The following is a 19709-nucleotide window of genomic DNA, read 5'->3' on the forward strand; positions in this document are numbered from 1 at the left end:
GCCATTTGGCAAATTGTCCCCTACGTGCCATTATTTATTCTCGTAGTGGACGGACAAAAAGAGAAGCGGAGAAGCTAGAATTATGTTTATTTACATTTACATTTACATACATACATAAGTAATAGGCATGCGCCACTTTCTTAATGAGTAACTTAAAGTTATTATTATGAAGGTTTTTTGTAGTTTTCTTTAAATTTTGGGTATACGGTAATATTTTATGGAGTTCTGGGTGGTAAATGTTATAGTATTTGCTAATACCTATTAATTAAAGCCAAATTTGTTGTTTTATCATGGTTAGTTTTGAAGTTATCGCGTTTTTAAGGAAAAAAAAATTAGGAAAATTTTTCGTTTTTTCTTTCGTTTTCTTTAAATTTTGGATAAACGGTTATATTTCGACAACTTTTTTCTCGAAAATGTTGTAGACTTAGTTCTTGGCTATGAAACAAAGTGAAATTTGTGTTTTTATCACTGATAGTTTTGGAGTTATCGCGTTTTTAAAGAAAAATTTCAGGATACTTTTTCGTTTTTTTTATAGTTTTCTTTATTTTTTAGATAAATGATAATAATTTATGAATTTTTCTTTGGTAAATGTTCTAGTATTTGTGGTTAGCTATAAATTAAAGTATAATTTGTTATTTTATCACGGTTAGTTTCGGAATTATAGCCTTTTTTCGAAAACTTTTGCACAAAATTTTAACTATTTTTATGTTTTTCTTCGATTTACGACTAATTCTTAACATTTTTAAAGTTTATAAATAGTTTATCTTATACTCCTTTTCATAATCTACCAATTACCACCAAAATATCTCTCTACTTCTATTATTTACAAAAATATTTAAACAAATTCTTCACTCGTCAATCCGCTACAGATAATAATTGTAAGTACTTGTAAATCTCCCATAATATACATCTGAATGCACAATGAAAGCAAGAAAAACAAGCAACAATATAAAACAGAGCTTTTCTCCATCTTGAGCTTCTGCGTAAACACAACCACACGAGATACACATCCGCGCGAGTGTGGGCCGGCGGGGAGCGGCGCAGCGCCGCGAAACAAAACAGTAGTTGACGTGCGCGCGGCGGCATTTGCATCGCATTTGAATAAATAAATAAATATTTCGTGCGAGCTTAGATTACGAGCTTCTGCAGCGCGCTGTGGTGCATCTCGGCGACATTATGTAGATCGAAGAAGTTGGCAGTCGGAACGAATAATCGAAGCGACGCTGCCGCAAACTTTTAATAACCCAACGCATACACACACACTCCGGTGTATAATAAATTGCCTGATTATTAAGTATGTAGTTTTAGCCGCTTTGGAAATCGATGATTTATCACCGCAGCCATTCACGAGTCGATTATCGCCGGATTACGCAACTAAATAGTTTGTCAACGTTGATTAATCGCATTCTTAATTGCACATTTATGCCGTGCATAAAGTATAGTATTCTACATGCACACAGCGCACATTTTAAGCTAAGTTAAACTAGGTTATCTCTAAGTACTGTATGCGCGCGTGACTTAAATTAAATTCAAACAAAACATTCATTAGAAGAAAAATAAACAAACGACGCTTAAATTACGACTAAATTTATATTTTAGCGGAAGTTTATATATTTTTGTGAAAATATTTAGATTTAGATTTTTTTATGTACACTCGGTATAAGGCGTTTGTTGGTAATAAATATTGCGAAATGAAATTAACTGTTGAACGCGCTTGCGATTGTCGAAAACGTTTTTGTCGCTGCAAACTAGGAAATGAGTGAAAAACGGCGCGGAAAACTCTAACACGAAACAAAGGTGTCGAAAGATTACTCGCGAATTATGTGCACGCAATCGTGTTATTAACGGCTGGTTTATCGCCTGGCGCGCGCGCCGTCGATTCATATTTTAGACCATATACAGAGTGTCCTAATCATAAAACTTTAAATTTTATGCTTTAAAAGGAGTTTAATGTTGGGTTGTGTTTGTGGAGGACTCAAAGTATACCAGGTGATGACACGAAGGTCATAAATCGTCCTCATCTCGCTGTATCTTATTTATTCGCCTCACACTTCCTATATTTAAACTTTTTAAACTGGATTTTTTAAAGTTTTGTATAAAAGTTGTAGAATCAAAGCGGATTGCAGTAGTCGGGACAATTGCATTGTGCATTTCTTGTTTTGGTAGCGCGGCGACGCGTTGAAATTGTTTGCATCGTTCGGAAATGCAAAAATGCGCTTCTTGCCGCTGCTGGAACATTCTTCGCGTGAAGAAACAATTCGATTTAAAGGTTATTTGCGCGCTGAGAATTCGCACAATTTCAAACGTTCAAAACGATCAACTCCACATGCTATACATTTTTATTTCTTGTTTTTATGTATATCTGGTTGCCTATTTTTAGAACTCTGACAATCTTATATTACCAACTTAACTTTAGTTACTTTTATGTATTGTGCGCGCAGTGTAATTAGGGTTGCCTAGGTTAAATTGTGTTGTTTTTTTGCGGCTCGATTTTCAATTGGGAATAATGAGCGCCCGCGACGAGAGCGAAAATGGAAATTCGATTAATTAAAAGTTTATCCGCCTTTGTTGGTATTCCCACGGCTTTCCCGCGCGCTCGCTCGCAATTAGTTAAAAGCCGAACCAACAACGCGTTAAATTCTATACTCTATAACCCCGCGCGGCCGTAACAGCAACAACAACAACAACAACGAACATCCCCCATCAAAAACACACACCAAACGTATGAACACACGCGGAATAAAACACTTTTATTGTTATTCACGTTAAATGCTATCGCAGCGTATTGATTACGCTTTAATTTTGAATATGTTGTGGATTTGCGAGTGTAATTTGTATATTTGGTTGCATAGCTAACTTGTCATTTAACATCCAACGGCAGGAAAGTTTTATTTTTGATTTTATTTAGGTAAATTTTCAGTTTGATTCATTTCGTCTGCGCTCCGCATTAATATTAATAGTTTTGGCTCATGGGCTGTTAAACTTGGAATTGGTGTGGTTGAGGCAGGCCTACGCCCCAGACACATTTATAAATAAAACAAAAAAGTTGTTTTTTCATGCATTTATAGACTTCCGGGATTTAATTTTAAATTTTACATTTATTTTAAACGTTTTCACTCTTAAACAGCCATATTATTACACTTTTCATTACTTTAAAAAGTTTTAAAGGTTAAAAACTAATTAATTATTTATTTATTTATAAAAATTCATTAAAAAAATTTAATTTTTTGTATTTTGTCAAAAGTTACAGAGCAAAATTTAATTTTTTTTTCTTTTTGCACGTGCATATGAATGAAACAAAATTATAAAAGATATGTAAATGCAATTTAAATGCTTGCCAAGCAAAAACACCGGATTGCTGCGTCTGAATATGTTGATAGTGTGTGTCTGGGATGTCATTCGTCATTAGGTGCACTTAATCATCCGTCATTGGCGTGGCCCACGCGCGATCGCGCTCAACAAGCGGACAAGGTGTAGTAGTAGTCGAACAAGATTTAATATCTTTACGACTTAACAACCTCTTTCACTCTGCGGCGAGATTTCCGCCTGGGTATAAATACAAATGTCTTAGCTTTACATTTTAGCACAAACCGAAACGCTTTACTCCTTCATTCTTCGAACTAAAAGCTTTTTCGGCAATTATTTCGAAATCAAATCGGTCGTAAAGGAAAAAATTCAAAGAATTACAATAATATTTGTTTTATTACCAAAAACTTTCAAAAATACAAATTTTTTTTTTGTTAAAAAACTTAATAAATTATTATTTACTAGCCGCGCATATATAAAATTATAGCCATACGCGGTTAATTTTGAATCGAGGACGTAAAGATACGTTTTGATGATTATTAATTATGAATGATGTAAGGTTGAGTTTTTAATTGATTCAATTTTCGGCTCGATGCCCGGCGCGGTGAGGCTTTCATCGGCGCCTTAATTCGCCTCGTAACGAGCCGCTTATTAACTCAATCTCGGCGGAAAGAAAGAGCTTCATTCGGAAATTTTCTTCGAGCGTATAAAAAATTAATTCCACTTACAAATTACAATAATTATCATGCAGTTAATAAAAGTTTTTTTTTATAAAAACAAAATTTTACGCAACACTCTGTATACCACTGAATTAGTATCAGTGTAATCTTGCAGTCGGCAAAGTCGCGATTCGAATCAAACTTGTTAAAGTTAATTCAACACACAAACCTAAGTCGTAACTCTTAAGTCAGCTTAAACTTCGTCTCTGCTCGTCGCAGCGCGCGTTTTAACGTGTTTTAACTTCGAAGTGAACTGAAAACTTGATGTTTCTGTTTGTGTTTATGTTTACGGCTTTATTCTGGCGGCGGCGCATTCAAAACGCACGCTAATTCATTCATTGACATTGGCATTCCAAACAGAATAACTTAATTATATTGCGCATGCGCACTAATACTCCACTAGAATTTTAAACCGCATATTTTTATATTAAGCCATAAAAACAGATAAAAAATAAAATAACTTATTTTGAGTTGGATTAATCTAAGCTTAGTCAAATTATGGTATTAGTTGATAAAAGTAAATGACATGCGCTTAATGTGATTTAAGTAATGCGATACGCGTAGTACTTTAATGAAGTGATTTGAAAAATTTCCAGTCCGGTGTGTATTATTACATACACGGCGATTAGCGAAATTGATATGCTGTGTTGGTTGCGGTGATTTAATGAATGGTTGGTTGCCGGGAGTGTGCGCGTCGGTTAAATACAGTCCGAAACATGCGGCGCCCTTTTATTTCGACTTTTTGAAGCTTTCAGCCTTTATTATTACAGTTATTTTCGAAATTTCCTGTAAAATATTTTACATTCTTTGAGGTACAATATGTATATAATCGTATAATGCGTATGTTTTAATCTTAAATCCTTTTAACAATCGCCATCGATAGCAAAACATATTCAGTTACCTGGCCGTGTGACTCGTGTAATGTTATCAGTTGATGGATATTGGGAAATATGAAAATACACTTTAAAACGCGCCGCAATCGCACGGCGACATTCGTCGATGACCTAAATTTTCACACCCGACAACACGGATCGAATTACGTTATAGATTACACACGCATGCGTATAATGAGATTAAATTATTTATTGCTGTAATTTTATTGAAATGCAGGTTGCAATTGTTCGCTCAAAGGATCCGAGCTGAAGACTTGTAATATTGTATCTGGACAATGTCGCTGCAAAGCGAATTATATGGGTTTAACCTGCGATAGGTGTCGTGTAAGTGTGGATAATGTATAGTATTCTAACCTAGATTCATATTTTATGTTTTATGGTAATTTAGGAAGGATATTATGAAGATTCCGTTGGTTGTAGACAATGTGAATGTGATCCTGATGGTTCAACATCTCAGAATTGCAATTTACAGAGTGGTGAATGCAGTTGTAAGGCGGGTGTTGAAGGACCACTTTGTAAACAGTGCAAGAGTGGGTTCTATGGGTTTTCCAAAGATGGATGCAAAGGTTAGTAATGATTTTCTTGGGTTTTTTAATGTTTATATTCAATTTTCTTTCAATTTTGATATAAATAGAATGTGAACCATGCACGAAACGTGGTCATATCTGTGACCAGGAAACAGGTCGTTGTTCCTGTCCCCCACACAGCCACGGAGAATTCTGCGACCATTGTAAACCCAATCATTGGGGTTATGAACCCAACGTGGGTTGTAAGGCTTGTAATTGTTCCGATACAGGCGCTATCCGTGCTCAGTGTGATCTCCACACTGGTTCATGCATCTGCCAACAGGGTTACACAGGTGATAAGTGTGACAAATGCGCGCATGGATACTATGGTTATCCGAAATGTAGAAGGTGTAGTTGTCACTATCCAGGGACGGATATCCTAGGTGGGAAGTGTGATGCAGTTGGGGTGTGTCAATGTGACCCAAATGGGTATTGTCCCTGTAAGAGTAACGTCGTGGGACGTAGGTGTAATCAATGTCTTGAAGGTACTTTTGGGTTACACCTGGAAAACCAAGAGGGTTGTACGGAATGTTTCTGTTTCGGGAGGTCTAAGACCTGCACAGAGGCAGGATACACCTGGAGTAAGATCCGGATGAAGACGAGAATGTTCAGTGTGGATTTCATTGATCATCGTGCAATCCAGTTACGATCTCCTTTGTTCCTGGATACTAATAATTTCCAAGAGATTGAAGGTACTACTGGTAATGTTACTTCCCCGCATGGTCATTTTGATATCCCGTTGTACTGGCGTCTTCCCGAGCAGTTTACCGGTGATAGGATTTTGTCCTATGGGGGATATTTGAGGTTTTTTACAATTACCTTATCTACATCAGCTTATCATGGGGATTTCACACAGTATCCTATTGCTAGGATTGAAGGTAATGGTATCAAGTTGATCCATTATAGTAACATGGTCATTGGAGATCGATATGAAATACGCCTGCATGAAAGTAATTGGAGATTAGAAGAGGTTCACGGACAGAAGGAGCAAATGTTACCGATTACTAGAGATGTCTTAATGGTGGTCCTTCAAAGAGTCACTGGTATCTTCATAAAGGCTTCAGATTATAGAAATTTTGAAAGTGTTGCTATAATGGATGTCGCTTTGGATTCTGGTGTACATTTATTAGGTAGCCCACCACCTTTAGCAATGGGTGTTGAAAAATGCACGTGCCCACTTGAATATAATGGAACATCATGTCAGAACCCTAGTTTGGGTAATCATCGTGCACCTGCCCAACCTACGGGGTATATTTACCATGGCCCTGAAGATATTGATAATGTTATTGGTAAATCACAGACTTGTTCCTGTCAGGGTAGGTCTAAGGTGTGCGATATTGAAACTGGGCATTGTTACAATTGCTCCGAAAACACCTCGGGACCATCATGTGAAAAATGTGCTGAAGGTCATTATGGTGATCCTTCTACCAGCTGTCAAGCATGTGCTTGTCCAAGTGTAACCCAAAACTTTGCTATCTCCTGTGTACCTAATCCCCGGGCTAATCATGTGATCTGCAAGTGTAAACCTGGATATTATGGTCCTACTTGTGATAGATGTGGTCCTGGATATTATGGACAACCACATCTACCAGGGGGAGTTGTAAACCATGTAATTGCAATGTTCATGGTAGTAAAAGTACTGAATGCGATAAGATCACAGGTGACTGTGTTTGTAAACCATCTATGGTTGGACAGAAATGCTCTGAATGCATGGAAGCAAGACACATTCTCGAGAATAAGGTTTGCGTGTTATGTGACGATTGTGTTCAGATTCTGCTGGATAGAGTTGATGGTTTGAGGTATTCTTTAGCTCAGAATACAGGTCATTTGAATAATGGAACTTTGCAACCTCCATGGGGTATGTTGGAGAAGATAGAATCAAGGTATCTTAATCTCTCTGAAAAGGTGGATACATACCTGAGTGGAAAGGAAACTCTTGTGGATATTATTGACAACAAAGACACTGAAGTTTTGGAGAGTAAAATTGCTGCTTTGACTGAAGAGTTTTCAAAGGTTCGGGATTATTCTAAAACTGTACAGAATGCAACTCGGAAGAACAAAAAACGAAGCGATGTTTTGCTTGCTAATATAAGTGACACTAAAGAAAAACTTCATGATATCAGAGATACATTATCCGCATTTGCAACTGGACAAGTCTCTACTAAGAAAGCCCTCAAAGAAGGTCAGAAGTTATATTCTGATATCAAGAAAAAACGCACAAGTCTTAACAAAACCAGAGTTGAAACAGATAAAGTCCGAGAACAATGTCAGAATGTTATGCGACGTGTGAACGAATTAGTAAATTCAACTCAGATAACTGATTTTAAAGATTTAAAAGAACAAGTTGAACGGTTGAACAACTGCGCGAAGAACTGTTCGAAGTTTCTTGATGATTTACACCGAACAAACGAGGTTGGGAGACTTAGAAATAATGAAAACAAACAACACTTGCAAACATTGAAAGATCTCTATGTTAGTATTCATGATAAAGTGGAACAACAAAAGAAACAAATCGAGTTCCAAGTTAATCAAGTAAACAAAGCCAAAAATCAACTTAACAGCTCCTTAATCACTGATTATAATGAAATAAATGAATTATTAGACCAACTTGATGATCGTATTTCCGATGACTTTGTTAATACACTTCCAGAAAAACGTCTCCAGTTAGAAAAACATGTCAAACATTTAGAGAAAACCGCTGAAGATTACCAACACCAATTTAATAAATATGATGATCAACTAAAGTCTTTAAACTCCAGTGGAAAGTTCAAAGAAAGCAATCTGGATATGATTAAATACGCTCGTGAGACATATGAGGGTGCACAGAAAGACTTTTCGGAATTGCAAGCAAAGTATCTGGATCCACTTGATAATGACACATTGTTTGATAAAAGTGCAATAAGCCAGGCAGCTTCAGAAAGACTCCAGAAGCGAATCAATGCAATTACTAATTGGTTTGACAGTAATATTACTCAACCACATAAACGTTTAGAAAACAACATTAACGACCTAAAACAATCTAATTGGGATAATGGTTTGGCGAATAACAACGCATCGGAACAAATTCATCAGATGACTTTTAACAAGGCTGAAAAATTGAAACAAATGCAAGGTATTGAAGATGTTATCCATCGGGCAGTTGGTAGTTTGGAAGAATCACGACAGATTCATAAAGTTGCCACGGATTTAAATATTACAAAGAAGTATAACTTGGATAAGAGCTGGGAGAAGTTTTTGGAGCTTACGTCAGTGGAGAATATCAACAAATTCAAGGATAATATACTGTTCACTAAGGATTTATTGCATAATGTGTCTAATTATGGTAAAAGTGCTACTCATGTGGATGTTCTGAATAAACACAAGAATATCCTGGACCAGTTTAATGATAAACGTGCAGGGATTAATAAAAACTAGAACAGTTGAGGAATAATATTGAGAAAGCCAAACAAATTGCTTCTATGGTAAGTTTTTTTTCTTTATTTTAGGATTTTTATATAAATAGCACTAATATGTTTCTTTAGATACCAATTCCTTTAAATGGAGGTGATTGTGGACGTCGTTTCAAAGTCAAAAGCCTTGAACCATCAACAAATTCTCTCTATCAATGGAATTCAAAGTAGTTACTCTTGAAACACCCAAAAATATTCTAAGATTGTTTTCTGGGAATGATGGAGAAGATTTTGTAAAAGTTGCAACAACAGATTCCAGTCTACATATTGTCTTCGATGAACTTGATTTCAAAATACCATTGGAGATTGACAATGAGAACTTTATCAAACTGGTACTGAATGAAACAGGGGCGACAGTCACACGTGGTACCACACTTTTAAAACATAAACCTAATACTTCTAAGAAGATTAAACTCTATGGAATCAGTAGTCAAGATTGGTTGGAATTAGGTTGGGGTGGTGGACGAACGGACTATGGTCTTCCTGGGTGTATCAAGGAGTTGACCATCAATCAGAAACAAATTGGTCTCTGGGACTTTGCGGAAAGTCATGGTACTTGCACTAGTTGCAAAGTGTAAGTTATATTTAATCAGTTTATAAATATAAACAAATGTTAACCTATTTCTTTGATTTTTTATAGTTTTACGAAAACATTGACCAAGCAAACATACCGTTTCAACGGAGATGGTTACATCCACTTCCAGAAATTGGAATCATCAGACAGAAGTAAAATTGATATGTATTTTACAATGAATACTTTCGATGAAAACGCTATGATATTCCTGGTGTTATCGCAGGGTGCTTACGTTGCGATAACATTACAAAATGGCCACGTTCGCTTCCGAATGCAATACAAACCGGAAGTTGAAGATACAGTTGATAATCCCGTGGATTTTATATCGAAGAAAAAGTACAACAATGGAAAAGACGTTACTTTTACGTTCGCTAAAGTCTATAATAAAAGAGTGGATGCCATTCTATTTAAAGTCAATGAAGAAAAATATGAAAGAGACATTCATGTGATTCCTAAGGGTTTAATACGTATCCTAGAGGGTAATTTTACCATCGGTGGTTTACCGCCGAACTTCTACGGCGTTGGTTTACCAGATGATTTTGAGCGAACGTCATTTTTGGGCCTGTTGAGCGCTACGCTTGTTAAAACACATTTGTCTCTTGAAAGAAATGCACATTACGGTGTGGCTCCGGTTGATCCACTTTCACGATTTGAATTTGACAGAGTTTTATTGAATTCAACTGATGCTTTTGTAAGATTTCAGAAAGTACTCAAAGTACAAGATGGCATCGACCGTAATATTGCGTTTGTGGTGCGCATTCAGAAAGATGTTTTAAACGGTAACATTTTACAAATTAACGAGAACATTAATTTTAAACTAAACAACGGAATATTGCAACTGCTTATGATTGGAAAAGAAGAAATTAATTCAACAAACACAATTACTGATGATAATTATCATTTAGTACGTGCAGACAACGAAGGATGTTTATATATTGACAACAAACTACAGAATGAAAAGAAATGCCCATTAATGCATTTTACCCTTTATCATATAAAAGTTGAAATTGGTGGTAAAGACAGTATTCGAGGAGTGGTTAAAGAGGTACACGTCAATTTTGAACGGATGTTTATCACCCCCGATACATATAAGGATCATCAAGGTGCCATGATTGGAAGGACATTGAGTTTGCCAGAGAGGCAATTAGAAAGATCACCGAGGGTCGAAGACAAGATTATTGACATTTCGATGAAAGATATATCACCGCCAGCGATGTGCGAACGTGTGCAGTATGATTTTGAACCTAGTGCTTACAAATTCGGCGACTCACAGAACAGTTTCATCGGACATGATGTAAAGAACGGGTTTTGGAAAGGCAATTATACGATTGAATTTGAGTTGCGGACATTCTACGCTGATGGATTGCTATATTTAGCTCATGTAAGTTAAAAATAAATAATAGTAAAAAATGGTAAATTATTGATTTGAATGTTTAGGGCAACGATCATTACAACATGTTTGTTATACGAGAAGGTCTGCCTGAACTGCAAATGAAGGGTAAGAAATTGAAGAAGATCGAGACGAGCGTTCGTGTTGACGACGGAAAATGGCATCGCATTGTTGTGGAAAATCATCATTCAATACAGAAAAAGAAACGACGGTTGTCGCTGACAATTGATGGAGTACGATTGGAACGTAAAATGCCACAGAATAGAGTTGCTAATAAGTTGTTCTTCGGAAACATACCCAGAGAATATTCAAGTGTAAGTTTTTTGCAATTTTTGGAACAATTTAAATGTTAATTTGTTATTTTTATTGTAGAATTTCCTTGTGCAACAATTCCGTGGTTGTCTCCGCTCATTAAAGATTAACCACATGTCCCCCAACTTCTTTGACCGAAAGAAAACTCGTCGTAATGAAATTGGTCAATGTTTTTCGAACATAGAACGCGGTAGTTATTTCCGCGGTGATTCCTATGCCACTTACGATCGCCAATTCCGATTGAATAATTATCTGGATATTGCGTTTGAGTTCCGCACTGATCAGCAGAATGGAATACTGCTCAGTGTTGCGGATCAAACCAATCGACCGGCGCTCTCGATCGAGTTACAAAATGGCGCTGTGGTGATGTCGGTGGATATGGGTAACGGCGAGGTAACAAATGTCACCAACAGCCTGGTGTCATGTAACAACAAGTGGCACAAGGTGATTGCTTCGTTCACGACGGAATTGTCGATTAATGTGGATGGTGTGGCGCAAACGTGGGTTTTGAATGGGCTGGAAGAGATGCGATCGATTGAAGCGCCGCTGTACATTGGCGGACTGCCAGGTAACATCATAAAATGATTATCAAACAATTTTATTTATTAATTTTGTTATTTTTTTGTAGATTCTGCGCCTGGAGGTACGTTGAAGATCCGCGAGAATCTCAAAGGGTGCATACGCAACTTGTCCATCGATAATAAACATGTCGATTGGGTCAATATGCATGAATTGAAGCACGTCTCTTTGAATTCTTGTCCGGTGACGGCGTAGAGCGTAATTGTGTTCAAACATTTATAAGTTATTTATTACAAAGACGTTTTTAAACTTATTGTGCCATCATTTACTTCACTGAGTGTGAAGAGCCAGTTTACTTAAAAATTCATAGTAAGAAGAAGGCATTACAATGCATTTAGAAAACGAATGTTAAACAAGTCCAAACAAGTATTATTTAATTATGTTTACATGTAAATATTGTATCGAGTATTACGAGTCAGTGTGTCATATAATATATTACCTAAAATATTTTAAAATTATTTTGTAAATAAAATTCAAATTAATTGTAAAGCATAGAGTATGGTAAATTTTACCACGAAACACGCGTACAGCTGAGAAATGTTTCAAATTATTACCAAAACAAGACTTGTCCACTGTGTATTTAATATCGATGATGCTTTAGTTGGCCTTGAAACGTAAACAAGTTTGCACCATCAAGCGTGCGGGAACCAAATTCCCCTAGATTAGTTACAACTGTGTCAAGCATAACCTAAAAATAACAGTAGCGTCTCGGCTGTTGTTTTGGTGGTGCCTGTTTTCATTTTCCTGTTGTTTAAACGCTTCTACTGTTGTGAATTTTAATCAAAAAAGATGACAAATAAACAAGCAGAGACTGATCTATATGGAACAACGTTTTCAATAGAATCCATGAAAGTAATAGCTGAAAGCATTGGAATACCAGGTCTCCCAGATGAAGCTGCGAAAGAATTAGCCGACGATATTTCTTTTCGACTCAAACACATCATTCAAGACTCTGCAAAGTTTATGAATCATGCGAAACGCACCAAGTTATTGCATTCCGATGTTGATAGTGCTTTAAAAGTGAAAAATCTTGAGGTAAAGAACAATTTTATTCTAGTATCAATACAGTTTTATAATTTTTGTTTAAATTTAGCCACAATATGGTTTTCATTCCTTGGAATCTCTTCCATTTCGATTTGCGTCTGGCGGTGGTCGTGAATTACATTTTATAGAAGAAAAAGAAGTTGATCTCAATGAAATAATCCAAAATGTAAACAACAAAGCACCTCTTGAAGTCACACTGAGGACACATTGGCTGGCAATTGATGGAGTCCAACCAGCAATTCCTGAAAATCCTCCTCCAGTTGCCAAAGAAGTACAGAAAACTGAATCAGTTGACCCTGTGAACAAAATCACCAAACCCAAATCAAAGGAGAATGCTGGCAAACCTAGTCTAAGCAAACAAAAATTAAAGAATGTGGAAACAGTACAAATTAAACAATTAGCCACACATGAATTGTCTGTAGAACAGCAATTATACTACAAAGAAATAACAGAGGCTTGTGTTGGATCTGATGAAAATAGAAGAACTGAAGCCCTGCAGAGTTTGGCATCAGATCCAGGCTTGCATGAAATGTTGCCAAGGATGTGCACATTTATTATTGAAGGTGTAAGAGTAAATGTTGTGCAAAATAATTTAGCACTGCTGATTTATCTTATGAGAATGGTGAAAGCTTTGCTGGATAATGCTTCATTATATTTAGAAAAATATCTGCATGAGTTAATACCGTCTGTGACGACTTGTATTGTTTCAAAACAACTTTGCATGCGACCAGAATTGGATAATCATTGGGCGTTGCGTGATTTTGCATCGAGATTGATGTCACAAATTTGTAAAAATTTCAATACATCGACGAATAATATTCAGACGCGCATTACTCGAATGTTTTGCAATGCGTTGCAACAAGGGGATAAACTTGCGCTGAGTTCGTTGTATGGTGCTTTGGAAGGTCTTTCTGAACTTGGAACAGAAGTTATAAAACTTTCATTGTTCCAAGATTAAAAGCTTTGGGTAGTATAAATTTTTTTTTATAAATTTTGTTAAAAATTTGTAATTATTCCCAAAAATATTTTTTTAGGTGCAAGAATTGAACAACATTTGGAAGGTGTTTCTGTTTCTACAGTTGACAAGATTGCATCAGGGCATATAAAAAATCTTTTGGTGAAAAATCTCACTCCTATAATAAAACTCTTAAAAATCCACCGGATTATTTGGAAGAATATAAAAATGATTATGGATATTTAGGTCCAGCTTTGCAGAGTGCTGTTTTAAAGGTGAGGCAACAGCCTCTGAGTATTGCGCCGCCAATTACTGGAAATGCGATTCCAATGCAGACTAATGTAGGACAATCTGTGACAAGAACAATTACATCTTCGAATTCTATTGTTCAACAAGTAAGTAAAATATCCTAATGTGTTTTTGATGCATTATTATCTTATTTAGTTGAATTATATTTTGAAATATTTGTTTCTTAAATTAGCAGGCGACACGAGTCCAATCCGCAGGTCCAAGTCAAAAGGTAATATTTGTCACCCAGCGCAGTCAATCCGGACAACAGGTACAGCAAGTGCAGCAAGTCGTGCAACAGCAGCAGAGCACAGTCGTGAAGTACGTCACCAACACCAATCAGCAGCAGATGCATATGCAACAACAAAAAATCATCACACAACAAAAGTTAGTAATGGTCAGTGGCATGTCGGGGCATGGTGGTAGTTTAAACGGCAAGCACGTAATTGGAGGTGGTGAGGCTAACCTGAATGTGCAGCATGTTCAACAAATGCATGTGCAGAGGCAACGTAACACTCTAGATAATCAGTATAGATTTTAACTTGTGGTCTGTGTAGTTTTCGTTGACATTTAATGACGTTTATTTATGTTTTCTTTCTTTAATTTACTATACGATTTAAAATAATTTGCTAGCGCATTTTTAATGTTGTGTGTTGTGTTTTTCTTTATGCGGTTATGGATTTATTAATACAATGGACAACTTGTTTTTAATTGTTTTGGCAGGTTGGATTGGGTGGAACTGGAAGAGGAATTTGAATAGACAACGTCGTCGTCGGCTGGAGGTTTTACTGTTAATACAAATATTCTATGTTGTGGAAGAGCAAATGATTGAGCTGATATATTTATTTTTAAGTTTTTTAAAAATACAAATAAAGTACGATGGTGATTAATATAATTATTGCGTCGTAAGTTTAAATTGAATAGGAAATTTTGTAATTTTTAGATGAGTTGATCTTATGTATTTGAAGAAGAGAGTTACATTGCGCGCATATCAATGTTTTCAATGTTGTAAACAAGTTTTTTGGTCGCGTTTAGCGAACGTAGAGATAGTCACCGCGTGCAGTTGCCTGTTCTGTTTACATGCAGTTTCATTCCAACTACGGAGTGATTCGCGCGTGTTCATTTCTAATACATAGTTCTTTCTGTATATCACAATTAGGCAAATCGATTTATATCAACGACATTTATTGGAATCGGGCGTGAAACGCGTTTTGCCAGATGCTATGCGCTAGTGAGGTTCCGTCGGCCGACGGTGATACATTTTCGCGTGGTGAATTTAAGAACATTGCACTCGTGTAGAGTGTCCACATACATGATGGTGCCCGCTGAAGAAATTTGCAAGTACGAGTGCCGAGGAGTCTGCAGCGTCCCTTTACTGCTACGAGATTTAGTAGTCGTCTATGTTTTTCAATTGTAAAAATGTATGTAATTGTGAATGATGGCAATAAAACACATTGTAATATTATAATTAAATTTATATTTCTCTTTGGTATCCTCTTTGTCGTTTTCAGGATTGACGTCTTAAGTCATATTGCATATAAATCTTACGTGCGTGGAGCGAGTGAAACATAGCTGCAGCTTGTGTTGTTGTTTTTAAAAAGTTGAATAAAGTAAAAACATAAATAGAAGAATCAAATATTAATAACAAAAACACTCGGTGGTCGAGTGGAGACGTGCACCTGCTGGCATGCTAGCAGACACGGATCGAATCTCAGGTATAGAAGGCATTTTTCTCAAATATAAAAATATCAGGTGCAATTTGGGTTGCATATATGAATTGCAACGAAATATAAGAGAAATTGAAATACAAGTGAAGGCAATAAGAGAAGTAAGAAAGTAAAAAGTGAACAGGAGGAGGAGAGAACAGAGAAATAGAAGATAGAAGGAAGAGAACAGAGAGTAGAGGAGTAGAGCAGAGAAGAGGAGAATATAGAAGGAAGAGAGTAGAGTAGAGAGAAGAGGAGGAAATAGAAGATAGAAGAGAACAGGGGAGAGGATCAGATTTTTAAATTTTTTGGCCCGTGTCGTTAGACAGTCTACTATTTCGATGTGTCCATTGCTCCCGGCCCATCCTACAGCTACGATGTCTCTGCGCTTCATCCCCGGAATTATCAGGCATATCAACAATTTTTATGGTGGGGGATCACCCCCAGAGAGGGGGAACTCCTTATAAGGACAATCCTTATAAGGTCTTGTAAAAATATTTCTAAGTTTTAAGTCGCCTCAAGAGAGGGGACACTTAAAAATATTCTTACAAGTTCTGACCTGTAGCTGAAATGAAAGAAGGAGCACACAAATCACACAGGATACCTCAACAATTTTTATAGAGGGGATCATCCCCTGAGAGAGGGAACTCTCTTAGAGACCTGTACCTGAAATGATAGAAGGGGTACATTCAAAGCATAAGACATACCATTTCTTAACATTTCTTTATTAATAAACACAATGTAATATAATACAAGTTTAGTACCTTAACTGACTCTCAGAGGATGAGAGGGAACTATCTTAGAGACCTGTGCCTGTTGCTATAGAAGGGGAACGCACAAATCAAAGAAGTAAATATATCTTACTATTTATTTATTAACAATAGAATACAAGTTTATATTTTACAAGTCAACAGAATACGTGCCGCCATATTGAAGCAGGACTTACGACCTGCATAGTCGCGCACATGCAAACAAATACTACTTTGTAAAGTTCTACCTGGATAATGAAATTAACAAATAGCCTATTTTCTATGTGATTGAAAATGAAAACAAATATACAGGGTGTTACAAAAAGAAAATTTACAACGCAAACAAGAAACTATCACTATCACTTCAAACGTCGCTCCTTTTCTCTAGACGATCAGGGAAACTAATATACAGGGTGTTTCAGAAAGAAAATTCAAAGTGCAAAAAAGAAAATCCTAAAAACAATAGTTGACGCAAAATTTTCACGAACACAAAAGAAAACTAATATACGGGGTGTACCAGAAAGAAAATCCCAAGTTCAAAACAATGAACATTCAAAACTCACAAATAAAGACAATCTTTTACGTGCGGTTAAGAAAACTAAGATACAGGGTGTAACAAAAAGAAAAAATTCGAAACTACAAAGATAATCAATATTCACATCATGACACGGGAAATTTATATGGAAACAACCTTATTTTAATAGAATATGATAGAATATCCGGTGGAAAACATCTAAATCAACAGACGGCAAGCGACGGCGCATGGCATTACTGTCTTTAAATAAGATAAAAATAACTAGGTAATTCTTTGTATATATTAAGATATACGGAGACTACGAAAAACGAAGAACTATTCACCGTACAAGATTTTATTACGTCAACAACGAGACTTCTTAATTTAATGATGCAAACAACATGAATATTGTCATTTTAATAATCCACAGATAATTTTTAAAACCGTCTTTGCAATAATTAAATCATGCATGTTATTTTCGGAAACAGGACTAATAATTCTGATAGGAATGGAACCACGTATTTGTAATTTTCAAGATAATACAAGCAAAATTAATATCCCTCAAATGGAATAATCAATTTTAGTTACACCGCCTTAAGTTTCCGTGAAAAAATTATTACACACGTACCTTTGCATTGATGAGGAAATTCTATATCCTGTAATATATTCTACCAACTAAAACTCGCGTAGGGATAACAAAAACAAAACAGCCGCACATGACCGTCCAGAATATTTTGATGATGGCCGAAAGAATAAACAACGATTAATCCAATTAAAATCCTAAAACGCGTGGCGATTAGAGGGACACGACTGCGGACCACGCGGTGTAACGACTGCCGTGTGCGCTGCGCGTTGCCAGGTACAAGGCAGGTACGTCGCGATAATACACGTCAGTCGAACAAAAAAGTTGTTTATAATAAACGTAGTGGTAAACCCGTAGTTAGAAGACCAAACTAAAATTTCACAATGTTGAAATAACCGACATACACGAGTACAAGTGCGTATACATACAACTATTATTATAACTCGCGTTACGGATTTTTTTCGCAATAAATTGCGATACAGGGAAATAAAGAATTGAATTCTGCATCTAGGAAAATTATGCCGAACTTATTGTGACACCGCGTTCACGTGTTATATAAAAAAAACTACAATTCTTAGCGCACGAAGGTAGCGGTATAAATGACTCGTGTTCAGGGCACCGTACCAGGGTAGCGGTAAACGGCAATTCCAAGCGCAACGAGTACTAGTGCGTATACACACAACTTTCAATATAACTCGCGTTACGGAATTTTCTTGCAATAAATTTCGATACAGGAAAATAAATAATTAAATTCTGCATCTAGGAAAATTATGCCGAACTTATTGTGACACCGCGTTCGCGTGTTATATCAAAAAAACTACAATTCCTAGCGCAACGAGTACTAGTGCGTATACACACAACTTTCAATATAACTCGCGTTACGGAATTTTCTTGCAATAAATTTCAATAGAAGGAAATAAACAATTAAATTCTGCATATAGGAAAATGATGCCGAAGAGCATTGTGTACCGCGTTCGCGTGTTATATCAAAAACTACAATTCAAGCGCAACGAGTACTAGTGCGTATACACACAACTTTCAATATAACTCGCGTTACGGAATTTTCTTGCAATAAATTTTAATACTGGGAAATAAACAATTAAATTCTGCATCAGGAAAATGATGCCGAATTTATTTTGACACCGCGTTCGCGTGTTATATCAAAAAACTTCCTAGCGCAACGAGTACTAGTGCGTATACACACAACTTTCAATATAACTCGCGTTACGGAATTTTCTTGCAATAAATTTCAATACAGGAAAATAAACAATTAAATTCTGCATCTAGGAAAATGATGCCGAACTTATTGTGACACCGCGTTCGCGTGTTATATCAAAAAAACTACAATTCTTAGCGCACGACGGTAGCGGTATAAATGACTCGTGTTCAGGGCACCCTACGAAGGTAGCGGTAGAAGTGACTCGTGTTCAGGGCACCGTACCAGGGTAGCGGTAAACTACAATTCCAAGCGCAACGAGTACTAGTGCGTATACCCACAACTTTCAATATAACTCGCGGTACGGAATTTTCTTGCATTACATTTTGATACAGAGAGATAATGGGCAAAATTTGGCTTCAAATTTGACTTCAGTAGAATTCAACTAGCGACGGAACACCGCCGGCCGAAGTAAGTCAACTCACAACTACTCCACCATGAATAAACGTTACACACGATTAAAATTTTGTTCACGCCCGATCATATTATCGCTTTATCTTATAGACAATTTCCCGAAGATTCCAAATTTTCAATTCGTTTTTTCTATCGCTTTTAGTTTAGGAGATAACCGTAACAGAAGATTCTGAACGGTTCCATAGATATGACCGGATTTCTACAATAAATTTACTTACTTACCACCGGAATCCGATATATGTAGAACGTAAGTGATAATGCAACATCGACATGAGCCCAAATAGAAACGGCACACACTCACACACAGGTGAACCGAATCAGCACTCGGCATTTAGGCACATTCCACGCGCGATCTAATTAATATCAAAGTACTACACACAGTACTACGCACAACAGTTCCTACATACTAGGCGCCATTGCCTGTTAATTAATGATAACGCGATTTACCGAAT

General features: G+C 36.5%; 2 protein-coding genes across 2 annotated transcripts in view; both read left to right on the forward strand.

Annotated features, from left to right (window-relative positions):
* wb (wing blister) overlaps positions 1–12277 on the forward strand; it is a 43200-nt gene extending 30923 nt beyond the window's left edge. The window contains 9 exon segments of the mRNA XM_065307080.1: positions 5136–5242; positions 5307–5484; positions 5553–7069; positions 7072–8890; positions 9063–9507; positions 9574–10888; positions 10945–11211; positions 11270–11777; positions 11838–12277. Coding sequence (XP_065163152.1) covers positions 5136–5242; positions 5307–5484; positions 5553–7069; positions 7072–8890; positions 9063–9507; positions 9574–10888; positions 10945–11211; positions 11270–11777; positions 11838–11983 — 6302 coding nt within the window. The 3' untranslated portion in view covers positions 11984–12277.
* Positions 12278–12461: 184 nt separating this feature from the next.
* On the forward strand, positions 12462–14970 carry LOC135796089 (transcription initiation factor TFIID subunit 6-like). The gene is given in 7 exon segments (XM_065307985.1): positions 12462–12823; positions 12882–13761; positions 13764–13799; positions 13867–13974; positions 13977–14182; positions 14269–14462; positions 14799–14970. Coding segments are annotated over 7 exon segments (1707 nt in total). The 5' UTR covers positions 12462–12577; the 3' UTR covers positions 14836–14970.
* The last annotated feature ends 4739 nt before the right edge of the window (positions 14971–19709 follow it).

Source organism: Atheta coriaria, unplaced genomic scaffold (assembly GCF_025399875.1).
Source record: "Atheta coriaria isolate IRGN ID8LTWV9N9 unplaced genomic scaffold, Caltech_Dcor_3.1 hic_scaffold_7_pilon, whole genome shotgun sequence".
In the NCBI taxonomy this organism is placed as follows: Eukaryota; Metazoa; Arthropoda; class Insecta; order Coleoptera; family Staphylinidae; genus Dalotia; species Dalotia coriaria.